Consider the following 12,982-nt stretch of genomic DNA (forward strand, 5'->3'; position numbering starts at 1 on the left):
GACATAAATTGTTTCAACTCCCACCCTCAAAACGACGCTATAGAGCACTGCACATCAGAACAACTAGACACAAGGAGAGTTTTTTTCCCAAATGCCATCACTCTGCTAAACAAATAATTCCCACAACACTGTTGAACTATTCACTAAGGCTGCATTACTGTTACTATTAGTCTTCTCATCGTCCCTCTCACCCACCTCCTCCCACTTATAACTGCAGGACTGTTGCTTGTGTCCTTACAATTTATACTCATTGTTTCCTAATTGCTTATTTGTACCCTGTGACTATTATTAAGTGTTGTACCTTATGATTCTTGACGAATGTCTCTTGTCCACTGAGAGCATCTACACCAAAGACAAATTCCTTGAGTGTCCAATCACATTCGGCCAATAAAGAATTCTATTCTATTCATTCTTTATTTCTTATTCTATCCTATCCTATTTTATCCTATCCTATTCTAAATCTGTTCTATTCCTATTCTACTCTATTCTAAGATGCTGAGAGCCTGTGGGAAAAGCAGACTAACCCGCTTATTCTCCACCTCTTGATTTAGGTTGTATCAGAAGCACCTCTTCCTCCAGAAGCAATCCCAGCTGCAGACCTACTTCAACCAGATGCAGATTGCCGAGGGCACCTACTCCCGCTCCAGCCAGCTGCCCCTCCCTTGCCACGAGGAGCCCCCTCCTCCTCCTCTCCCTCCCTCCCAGTTCAACCTGGTGCCACCCTTGAGCCCCGTCATGGAGCCTCCGTCTGCCGAAGACATGCAATACGGCCCTTTCCTCAGCCAGTATCAGAAGCTGCAGCTCGACCTGCAGCCTCCCCCCGCCCTCCACGGCTCCCCCCAGGCTCCATCCCAGCAGCAGTATCCCTATCCGACTTGCGAAGGGCCGCTCGGCCTCTCCCCCGACCTAGACTATGCCGGCCAGCCTCAGTTTCCCCTGGACCCCAGCCAGCAGAGTGGCGTCGCCATGACCAACGTCCAGGGCGGCTTAGAACCTCCTGGGCCTCAGTCCAGCTACGACCCCTTAAACCTGGCCCAGTTGCCAGGGCTCCTGGACTGTGAAATGATGGAGACGGTCGATCCCCAACACGGAGGCTACGTCTTGGTCAACTAGCCGCTTAAGGGGGAGCTTTCTTGGAGAAGGGGCACGACGGTGGGCCGAACTCAAGTCACACCGTGGCCGCGGATTTCCACCGGGACTCCATGGCTGCTTCTCCGAGCTTCATGGATGAAGATCTTAACCCTCTGAACTGGTACTAGCGGAGAAGGGCCAGGGCTTCCCTTCCCAGGAGGGGCTGAAGGCAGGCCCTGCACCTTCACACAGAACAAAGAACGACTCTTGAAGGGACGGGGGCAACCCGCGTCTGAGAAGGTCTTCTCGCTTCTAGGAGGATCTCTGGTCCTTCCAGAAATCTTGGGTGTTCCACTCAACCTCTGTCAGAGGAAAGCCTGGGAGAATTCAGGAAGAGGAGTGAATTTGCTCTACACCATACTTGGCAATAAAAGCAATACATTATTATTATTATTATTTTTCCCATTGGAATCTGGCCGAGACGGAAGCCAGACAGGAATGTAGGATGCTTCAGAATTGGTCTGCTAAGTTAGGCTAGGCTGTAGATCAGAAGTGGGGGGACGATGGCCCTCTTGGGACTTGTGGACTTCCAGCTCCCAGAATTCCTGAGAAGTTTTGGGAGTGGAAGTCCACAAGTCCTAAAAGGGCCACCATTCCTGAACCTTTGTGTAGATGTTCTTCAGAGGACTTGCAGGAACTCTTGGGACTTCTTTCTTTCGTTGGCCGGATGACTTGCAGGGGGGGGACGCCAAAACTTTGCACATCTTGTGAACTCCCCGGGTTGCCGACGAAAGCTTCCCATCGGTCCCTCTTGAAATTCCGCTCGGGAGTCAACACCTAGGACCGTTGAAGTCGTCCTCCAGAGGTCAGCAAGGAAGGAGAACCAGGACTCTGAAGCTAAAGCAGCATCAAAGCAAGCTTGGGAAGGACTTGATCACTGGACAAATTGTTCTAAGCTGCCCTTGGTAGCTTTATTTTATTTTTTTTCCTTCTTTTTCTTTTTTTTTTTAGAGGAAGCAAACCCACTTGGACTTCAAGAGTGTTGCGTTGGTGATGGTTCTTAGTCTTTGCATATTTGGGCAACTATTTAGGGGTGTAGTGTTTTAAGGACAAAGCAGAATATACTTATCAGAAAACCCATGTGAAGTGATAGTGCCGTGCCTTTTCCCCCCCCCCCCCCGGTTCTTTCTAAGGCCCTTTCTCTCTTTTTTTAATTCTGAAGTTCTTTTCTTCTTTTTTTTAAACCCCCCACCCCATATCTCTTGTCTAGGCTGACACCAAAGTCCCTTCAGAGCCCAGGTTCCACCGTGTGGAATGCGGGCTTCGGGTTCCTTCGCCCCCCACCATAATTCTTTCTGACCCCCCTCATCTAGAGACCTGATTTTCATTTCCCTTTGGGGGGGGGGGAAATAGAAGAAGTATTACAGCAATATTTAGGATCGGTAACCATTGACTCGTTCATCACTTCGACAGGCCTCTCTAGGAAAAACATACTTTGTTCCAAGAGGAGGGGGCGGGGCTTAGCGTTTGAGACACACCGGCGGGTTGGAAGCCGCCTCTTTGAACTTGGGTAAAAATTGAAGCACAACCTCGAATGTTTTTAAGCACAACAAAAAGAAAAGGGGGGGGGGGGTCACTCGGCAAAATTAGCTTGGTGGGAAGCAAGGTTCTGGGGATCCATTCCAGGGATCTGCTGGCCCATTTGATGGATGCTGTAGGACAGCATTTCTCAAATCATGGCCATTTTTAAGATGGGTGGACTTCAACTCCCAGAATTCCCCCTAGCCAGAAGCTAGGGGGAATTCTGGGAGTTGAAGTCCACCTATCTTAAAATGGCCAAGCTTGGGAAAAACCCAGTTGTAGTAGGTTAACTGCAATAAAATTTTGGGGAAGAGGCCTTCAACCCCAAATGGCCTAGATCTCTTCTGCTCTATGTTTGCAAAGTTTGGGCCAGTTTGACAGAAGAGAAAGTGGTTGCCCCCATAACGATGTCCCCCAGCAGCTACAGTCGGACCCCGGAGCGGCTCTCCAAAATCGGCGCGATGAAATCGTTTCCGTGAAATAACGCCCAACGGATCTCATCGGGAACCGCTTAGAAATGGGACTTCCCGGGAGGGGCGAAGGGGCCCTTGTTGCTTCCCTTCCTCCTCAGCTCCAACCCCTTGGAGAAGGAATCCGTGTTCCCATGGTGCTGGGCTGGTGCCTTTGGAGAGCGCTTCCCCGCGCGCACACATACCCCCAGGCGTTTCACGCCCAACGGAGCATGGAAACCTCCGGTCTGCTGCCTCCTCTTGTTCCCATCGGTCCCTCGTTCAGTTTTCACGAGCGGGGAAGAGATTGCCCCAGCCCAAGGATATCCATCAGTGCCCCCCCCCATGCTGGCCATCTTGGGGACCTCAGGTAGATCTGGGGGAGGGGAATGTAGCCCAGGCCAGCTCTTCCTTCCCTCTCTGAACCCCGGATGAAGACCTCTGGCCTGTCCCCTCACAGCAGAACGGATTGAGCTAGCAAGAACCCCGCTGGGCCGGACACGGTCATCTCCGTTGCTGACACCCCCCCCTTTTAAGGAGCCAACATTCTTTCCTGCAGGGGGCAGCTCCCGGTGCAAGGACGCTGCTGATTTTGTGCAACACATCCCTCTAAACCGCACAGGTAGGAACCCTGGGAGCAGGCAGGTATCCCTTGGCTGGAGATCTATTCCACGAGTGGATCAGAGGAGGATCATGGGATCCTTTCCTTGCCAGGTTGACTGAAGGCCAGTCAACCGAGCTGGTCTGGCTCCCAACTGTGCTTCCAAGAGCCCACCTTGTGGCCACCTGGTGCAGATTGGTGCCCCCCACCCTTGAGTGACCCATCCTCATTCTATTGTTGGGAGGGGTTACTTCCCCCCCCCCCCACGTTGGGACCGAGCCTCTGAATGTAAAACTAGTTCACACGTCGTCCCTCCTTTCCATCTCTTCCCTCCGCTTGAACAGCCTGTGTGTTTCTCGCCCTTGGTGTCTTCTCAACAACGGCGGTCCAGGGAAAAACGCGGCGTTTTCCCAGCCGGGCTCCCCCCTGCCTGCAGGACTCCCCCCCCCCAAATCTCCTTCCTCCCGTGTTCCAGCTCGTGTAGCCGCTTTTGGTCCAATTACTGTGTGGGTCCTTCCGAGGGGGGTTTCACGAACGCTACTGTTTATCTTTTCTTTTTTTAGGAAACGACTAGCTTTATCCGTTGAAAACGCAGGTCCCTTTGAAGAGACTTTGGTGCGGCGTCATTTTTGGGGGGGCGGGGAGGGAGGGGGTTGTTTCCCACAATCTTTTACTCTGGAGACAAGTGCAATATGTGTGTGGTACGTTCTTTAATGTATTTTTTAAGGAAACAAACAAACAGAAGAGTTAAAAGGATTTAGCCTTCGCTTGGGGAAACCTGCACTAAGGTTGCAAACGCCTCTTTTTGGGGTGGGGGTGGGGGCTCCCTCTGTAGTATTTTCATGCCCGACTCTGTCAAAGCAATTACAATGTATTAATGCAGAATAAAGAACTTGGACCTTCCGTGTTTTGTTTTGTTTTAATTTTGCTGAGCTCCGGGTCATCGGCTCCTGGGCATCGGGATTGGCAGCCTCTCTCTCTCTTGTGGATCTTCAGGAATCCTCTCTCTCTCTCTTAGGGATCTTCAGGAAGCTGCTCACAAAGGTGGGCGTAGTTACCAATCAAAGCTCCAGCATCAGAAGCAACGGGGGCCCATCGTTGTCGTTGGATTAAGGTTCTGACTTGGGAAGCAATAGCCCTTAGATTTATATGCCGCTTCGCCATAGTTTGACAGCCCTCTCTAAGCGGTTTACACGGAGTCAGCATCTTTTCACCAACAATCTGGCTCCTCACTTTATCCACCTCGGAAGGATGGAAGGCTGAGTCAACCTTAAAGGCGGTCAGGATCGAACTGCTGACGGTCGACAGAGTCAGCCTGCAATACTGCATTCTAACCACTGCGCCACCAGGATGTTTGGTTGGCTGTTACATATTAGGATGTCAGATAGCAATGACACTTAAACTTATATATGCAGAATTGGAAGGAATCATAAAGGTTCCCCTTGCACATCTGTGCTAGTCGTTCCCGACTCTAGGGGGCGGTGCTGATCTCCGTTTCAAAGCCGAAGAGCCAGCGCTGTCTGAAGACGTCTCCGTGGCCATGTGGCCAGCATGACTAAACGTCAAAGGCTCATGGAACGCTGTTACCTTCCCACCAAAGGTGGTTCCTATTTTTCTACTTGCATTTTTTACATGCTTTCGAACTGCTAGGTTGGCAGAAGCTGGGACAAGTCACGGGAGCTCACTCCGTTACGCGGCGCTAGGGATTCAAACCGCTGAACAGCTGACTTTTCTGATCAACAAGCTCAGCATCTTAGTCACTGAGCCCCCCTGTAATATTCTCCCATAAAGTTAGAGAATAATAGATTATTTTGGCAGGGTTTGCCCTCCAAGCTTGTTCCAATTTAGTTTCTGGACATTTTATTATCAGGCTCATCATCTGAGGTTTTTCTTGTCCTATTCTTAGCTTATAAATGTCTTTTGCAATAACAACACATTTTTTTTAATCGGAAACCAAATGTGTGGGACCGACCTCGGCCGTCTCCCCAAAAAGCAAGGTAGCCTGACGTTTCCACCTCTTCTTCATTCTCCCCTTTTGATACGACAGGCTGCCAATAATCAGGTTGCAGCCGCCTTCCTCCAGCCCGAACATGGGTGCTTCCCTGTGCGGCTTAATCCCTTGTCAAATTTGATTTCTACCCCGAGGATTATCGTATGGCACAAGTAATGCCGAACGCAAACAAGTCGCTTTGCACGGTGCCATGGGAAATAACTCTGGGGTTTTGTTTTCTCTCTCTCTCTCTCTTTCCTTGAGGGTAGAAATTCAGCCTGTTGGGCATTTCCAAGGAGGCAAATGGATTCCACGGGTTAAGGTGCTGAGCTGATTTATCAGAAAAGGTGTTTTAAGTTATTGCTAGTTGCAAAGTTGTATCCGACCCATCGCGACCCCCATGGACAACGTTCCTCCAGGCCTTCCCTGTCCTCCACCATCTCCGGGAGTCCATTTAAGCTCACGCCGACTGCTTCGGTGACTCCATCCAGCATGAGGCTCTTCTCCAGGGAGTCCTTCTTCCTTCTCATCAGGTGGCCAAAGTCTTTGAGTTTCCTCTTCAAGATCTGGCCTTCTAAAGAGCAGCCAGGGTGGATCTCCTCCAGGACTGACCGGTTGGATGGCCTTGCAGTCCAAGGGACTCAATGCAGGAGTCTTCTCCAGCACCAGAGTTCAAAGGCCTCCATTCTTTGGCGCTCAGCCTTCCTTATGCTCCAATCTTCACAGCCATCCATTGCAACTGGGGAAACCACAGCCTTGACTAGACACACTTTTGTTGGCAGGGTGATGTCTCTGCTTTTTAGGATGCTGTCTAGATTTGCCATAGCTTTTAAATTGTATTTAGTGGCATTTCACTGCAAAAACGCATCTCTCTCTTCTGTGTTAATGAACTAGAATAAACGACCAAGTGTCAGCTGGACCTAGTGGTTAAAGCAGCATTTTTCAACTTTTAAGAGGGGTGGGGCTTCAACTCCCAGGATTCCCCAGCCTGGGGGATTCTGGGAGTTGAAGTCCCACCCTCTTAAAAGTTGCCAAAAAGTTGAAAAGCACTGCCTTAGATGGCACCATTCTGCAAAGCAACCCGTTTTATAACCAATGTGGGATTTTCACTCCCGTTTTTTTAAAACGCACAGCAGGCGTTGTGGCGATAAAGGGTTATTTGAAACGGGGAATTCTGGGAGCTGAGCCTGTCTTTAAAAAGTTGGCACAGTTGAAACACACTGGAGTGAAAGTCTCTTGGCTGGAAATCACAAACCTTGTGAGTTTTAAATCCTCCCTTAGGCACTGAGCCAGCTGTTTGTCTCTCTTTCTCTCTGTCTCTCTCTGAAAGCAAAGGCAAACACTTCCAAAAATGTAGGAACTTGTTCATGTCGCCAGCAAGCAAGACTGGCTCTTAGCCACACAAACACACACACACACACACACACACACACACACAAACACGCAGTGTAGAAATAGGCCGAGTGTGGAAAGGAAGATTAGCAACAACCAATGGCTGCGTTCTCGCACTGCATGAAGTCATTTTTGCCTGCTCTTTTCTTCCTAAATCTTTTACTAAAATTTTGCAAAACACCGTCTGTAAGAACTAAGGTAAAATAAGGGGAAAAGGAGAGAAAGAGGAGAGATAGAAATAGAAGTGCAGAAAGAGAAAAGAGCAATGAATATCAAGAATGGCTTCTGAATTCCTCCAAGCCTATAATAGGCTTCACCTATTTTTAAGAAGGCTTTGGATTGTGGCTTTGTGTGATAGATAAAGCAGTGCGCAGGCATGAACACACACACACACACACACATCTGTAACTGAATTATAATCCTTGGAACAGAAAAGACACACTTGAGCTGCAAGCTGTGGGCAGCAGGGGAAGGTCGTGTGACTTGGCAAAAGGTGTGAATTTAGCCAGAGGTGACCGTTTCCCTTTGTCTGACCGCAGCTGCCCCCTCGGCTGGGCATCGGAACAGCCAGCCGGACTTCTCAAACTAGCCAATGAAAAAGCTTCTGATCCTTTATCCCCAGGGCGGGGGGAGGAGGGGTTAAAAAGGATCCTGTACTGAAGCGGATCCTTTCATGAGGCTTCATCAGGCTGGACAGCTGGCAAAGCTCAGATGCACCACTTGGACCGATGGCAAAAGATGGGAAATTCTCAGGGTTTTGGTCCCAAGAATTTGGACATGCTCCTCTTTGGCACACTTTCTGGGCACCCAAAACTTCCTGTCTCAGGAACCCCCTTAACCAGGTGGGAAATCCAGCAGGTTCTGACAGGTTTCCAGAGAACCGGTAGTGGAAATTTTGAGCAGTTCGGGAGAACCGGTAGTGGAAATTTTGAGCAGTTCGGGAGAACCGGTAGCGGAAATTTTGAGTAGTTTGGAGAACCGGCAAATGTCACCTCTGGCTGGTGCTAGAGTGGGGAAGGGAGGGAGATTTTGCAGTATCCTTCCCCTGCCACGCCCACCAAGCCACATCACGCCCACAGAACCGGTAGTAAAAAAAAATTGAATTTCACCACTGCCCTTAACCTCTGTGTGTGTATGTGTGTGTATGTGTGTGTATGTGTGTGTGTGTATGTGTGTGTAACGACTGCCTCTAAGCCCAGGCCAGGGTGGGCTGATGTACCCTCTGCCAACAGTGGGCACCAAATAGCAGTTAGACTTATATACCGCTTCATAGGGCTTTCAGCCCTCTCTAAGCGGTTTACAGAGTCAGCATATCGCCCCCAACAACAATCCGGGTCCTCATTTTACCCACCTCGGAAGGATGGAAGGCTGAGTCAACCCTGAGCCGGTCAGATTTGAACAGCCGAACTGAAGAACTGCAGTCAGCTGAAGTAGCCTGCAGTGCTGCATTTAACCACTGTGCCACCACGGCTCTATGACCCTTGTGGATGGCTCAGGAAGCTCCTCCAGTGGCTGCTGGAAAGTCAAACTTTCGACAAGTGGCAATCAGCCGAGCAGATGCGTCGGCATGGCAACGGCTCCAAGGAGACCGTGGGTATGTGTGCCCGCCATCCCCTGGAATGGAAAGGGGTGGGGGTGCTGCCATCCTCTCGCCCTCCCTGCCCCACACAGGAAAGGCAGCCACAAATGGACTAGCATGAATTATTCGTGCCTCTCACCCTGCCTGCCTGCCACTCTGCATGCCAAGGCAGAGGCTCCAAGGGCATCCCCAGGGCCACTCGGGAGGCGCCCAGTGTCCTGGGTTCAAGCTCGGCCTTTGGTCTCCTGCCCGAGCTGCGAGCCCTACCCAGCAAGGGCAGAATTTGTACCCAATGCCAGCCGGATGAATCCTGCCAACTGTTGAAAAGAAGAATGCTTCCCCTTGCCTTCTTTTCTGGCTGCAGAGCCAGAAAGGGCCCTTTTCCCCTGGAGCAACCAAGCTGGATAAAAAGAGAATTGAGCAGACCTGAGATTTTGAGGGGCGGAAGGGGACACCCCCCACCCACCCAGGAACAGCCAGGGAACTTCAATCTTCCATCTGCAAATCTGCCCTTGGATTGCAAAGCCCATAAACAGCCTCCCGAGCCTCTGCAGGATCCGAGCTGCAGAATTCAGCAGACTGGCCTGGGGAATGCTGCTTCCCCCCCACACCCCATGCAAACCCACCCCACAGCTGGCCTGGAGCACGGAGGGGTCTCTTGCTGCCGAGCAAGAATGACATCATTAGCAGTAGCCATGGAAACTAGGTCCTCCCCACCCCCACCCCCCCATGGGAGTCCTGTGGCTGGACCTTTGGAAATCAGGCTACAGTGCTCCAAATGCATTCTCTCTCTCCCTCTCCCCCCAAACTTGCTTTTTCCCATCCGGCTTGGAATGGAACCAGCATCAGCTGCCAGCTCTCCTTTTGGGGGGGGGGGCTTTCCTGTAGGCTGGCAGGGAGGGGAGGGGTCTTGGCTGCCTGGAGAGGAGATGGTCCTTGACTCCAAAGGGCTGCCAACTTAGTGCAATCAAGGAGGGAGGGAATTAAACAGGTGCTGAATTCTCTACTGATGACCCCCCCCCTCCAAATTATATATATCATATCCAAAAATAAAGCCTTTCTGGTTTTGGTTCTCCCCAATAGAGCAGCGGTCACCAACTGGTGGTCCGTGAGAACATTTTGGTGGTCCGCAAAAACATTATTTGCATTTTTTATCTTGCACTAAATCGGGGGTCCTCAAACTACGGGGGTCCTCAAACTACGGCCCCTGGGACGGATACGTGCAATGAACGTTTGAGTTGCTGCAGAGTCTCTTCCTTTGGGGTCTTTTTGTGCAGATCAGAGGGGGGCTGAGAACAGGAGGGAAACACTGGAGATTCATCCATCAATATTTGCTGTTCCCAACAAGCTGTTAGCATTTCCGCAGCACTTAATCTTCATTTTTTTTTAAATCATATTTTATTTTGCTTGAGCTCGTTTGGATGGCGGTTCTGCCTGCTGGAGTCCAGGTCGTGAGGTTTGTTGACGGAAGGCTTAGAGAAGGCTTTTTCCAGCTGGGGAAGAAACGCCCCGTTGGTACGTGAGGAGATGCACATGAGGTTGCATGGGGCGAGTTGTGTTTGCAGGAAATGACGCTCTGCACAAATTCACTTGTGGTGTCCAGCCTCAGAATGACAGAGTTGGAAGGGACCTTGGAGGTCTTCTAGTCCAGTGTTTTTCAACCTTTTTTGTGCAAAGGCACACTTTTTTCATGAAAAAAATCACAAGGCACACCACCATTAGAAAATGTTAAAAAATTTTAACTCTGTGCCTATATTGACTATATATAAAGTAATTTTCCCACGGCACACCTTACACTATGTCACGGCACACTAGTGTGCCACGGCACAGTGGTTGAAAAACACTGTTCTAGTCCAACCCCCTGCTCAAGCAGGAAACCCTATCTCAGGGGTATCCAAACTTGGGAACTTTTAAGACTTGTGGACTTTTAAGACTTGTGGATGTCCACAAGTCTTAAAAGTTCCCACGTTTGGATACCCCTGCCCTATATCATTCCAGACAAATGGTTATCCAACCTCTTCTTAAAGGCTTCCAGTGTTGGGGCATTCACAACTTCTGGAGGCAACTTCTGTTCCACTGGTTCATTGTCCTCACTGTCAGGAAATTTCTCCTCGGTTCTAAGTTGCTTCTCTTCTTGATTAGTTTCTATCCGTCGCTTCTTCTCCTGCCTTCAGAATCAAGATGGAAGGGATCTTAGAGGTCATCTAGTCCAACCCCCTGCTCAAGCAGGAAACCCTGTACCGTTCCAGATAGATGGCTGTCCAATCTCTTCTTAAAAACTTCCAGTGATGGGGACGGACGGACGGACGGACGGAAGGAAGGAAGGAAGGAAATGGTTGTCCAATCTCTTCTTAAAAACCTCCAGTGATGGGGAAGGAAGGAAGGAAGGAAGGAAGGAAGGAAGGAAGGAAGTAGTTGTCCAATCTCTTCTTAAAAACCTCCAGTGATGGGGAAGGAAGGAAAGAAATGGTTGTGCAATCCCTCCTTAAAAACCTCATGATGGAGAAGGAAGAAAAGGAAGGAAGGAAGGAGGGAGAGAGGGAGGGAAGAAATGGTTGTCCAATCTCTTCTTAAAACCCTCCAGTGATGGGGAAGGAAGGAAGGAAGGAAGGAAGGAAGGATAGCAGAACAGTTGGAAGGGACCTTGGAGGTCTTCTAGTCCAACCCCTACACCATTTCAGACAAAGGGCACTCCAATCTCTTCTTAAAAACCTTGAGTGATAGACTGATGAGAGATGTGTCCCCCCCACACCCCATATTTAGTTCCTTGGTGGTGGATTGCTAGGTGGTTAATGCACTTGGTTGTGGCCTGCCACACTTAATAAATATTGCACGCTGTTTAAGTTGGACACCCCTTGATCAAATCCCCCCCCCAAAGCCTTTTGAAGCAACTGTCCCTGGAAAAAACCTGCTGGCAAAGACGGGGGGTGGCGTGCTTTGACCCCTGGGGAGGAACTGTTGGGGAGCTACAATGTCTTGGCAAGAGGTTGCACCTGTTTTTGCCCGGCGCCTGGCCAGATTGTGAATGGGAAACCCACAAAACCAGCTGGCGCGCATCTCGGCAGCCACAGAAGGGGGGCCTCCGTTCCAATTGCGTCGTCGGAGCCATTCGAAGCAGCTGCGGAAGACAATTATCCGTCTATTTTCAGACGATGCCACGACCCAACCATTCACGGTCAAGAACGAGAGCCAAAAAAGGAGGGTTTTTTTGGGGGGGGGGATTTCTGGATCCTAGCAGCAATTTCTTAATCTAATAATAGTTTGGGGCTTCGGGATGAGGTTGATTCACGCCGCCCTTGTAAAAACCCAGTTGGGTCACTCCAAGTCACTGGAAAATCAGCTCAAGATTTGGGGATTTCCAGGCCTCACGCCACCCCCACCCCCACCTGCTCACCACTGATTGCCTGCTACGCCCCAAAAGTCATTTGGGGGCAGTGGGAGAAGCAAGGAAGAGATCCCAGAATTTAGCCGAAGCTTTTGGGGTGAACCTGATTCCCAATATCTCTTAGGCGAAACATGTTTTACAGCTAGAAAAGCTGCAAAGAATTTTTTTTTTTGGCAGCCAGAAAAGTTGCAAAGAATTTTTCTCAGCCAGAAAATTTGCAAAGAATTTTTTTTTGCAGCCAGAAAAGTTGCAAAGAATTTTTTGGGGGGCAGCCAGAAAAGTTGCAAAGAATTTTTCTCAGCCAGAAAACTTGCAAATATTTTTTTTTACAGCTAGAAAACTTGCAAATAATTTTGTTTTTGCAGCCAAAAAAGATTTCAGCACAGAGAACAGGGTAAGGCGCGGAGAAAGCAGAAGTGCAGCGAGGAAATCAGCAATTTGAAAAGATGCAGACTTCAACTCCCAGAATTCCCCCGCCGGCTGTTAACCGGCTAATTCTGGGAGCTTGAGGTCCGCACAGCTTCAAGTTGCCACAGTTGAGAAACTAGTAACTGCTTAGGAGCCGAATCTGGGTTCAACGCAAAGGGGAAGATGCTGCCCAATTCTCTTGCCACATGGCCTTTTCTCTTATTTTTTCCGCCTGAAAACCTCTCCGGTCCTGCAGGGAACCATGGGTTCTCGTCTTCTCTCGCCTGGCACCATATTGGGTCCAAGAGCAAATCTGTTGGCAGGTGCCAACCCCTTGCTGGCAAAAACAGCCTTACCTATTAGGCGGCTTCCTTCTCTTCTGCGTGTGGGAATGAAACCTTGTGACTGGCAGAAAAGGAGAAGCCAATTTCCTTGCCAGCCATCAGTGGTTGTGCCAATTCTGGCCGGCCGCTGGCCAAACAGACGGTGTGTGTGTCTGTGTGTGTGTGTAGGCTACACACAGGAC

The 12,982-nt window shown here is 50.0% G+C and overlaps 1 protein-coding gene across 2 annotated transcripts in view; it reads left to right on the forward strand.

Moving 5' to 3' along the window:
- LOC116516382 (serine/threonine-protein kinase SIK2-like) overlaps positions 1-2,474 on the forward strand; it is a 69,431-nt gene extending 66,957 nt beyond the window's left edge. For both annotated transcript variants that reach the window (XM_032228819.1, XM_032228820.1), the window contains one exon: positions 552-2,474. In XM_032228819.1, coding sequence (XP_032084710.1) covers positions 552-1,113 — 562 coding nt within the window. In that variant the 3' untranslated portion in view covers positions 1,114-2,474. The remainder of the gene's footprint in view (positions 1-551) is intronic.
- The last annotated feature ends 10,508 nt before the right edge of the window (positions 2,475-12,982 follow it).

Source organism: Thamnophis elegans, chromosome 13 (genome assembly GCF_009769535.1).
Source record: "Thamnophis elegans isolate rThaEle1 chromosome 13, rThaEle1.pri, whole genome shotgun sequence".
Taxonomy (NCBI): Eukaryota; Metazoa; Chordata; class Lepidosauria; order Squamata; family Colubridae; genus Thamnophis; species Thamnophis elegans.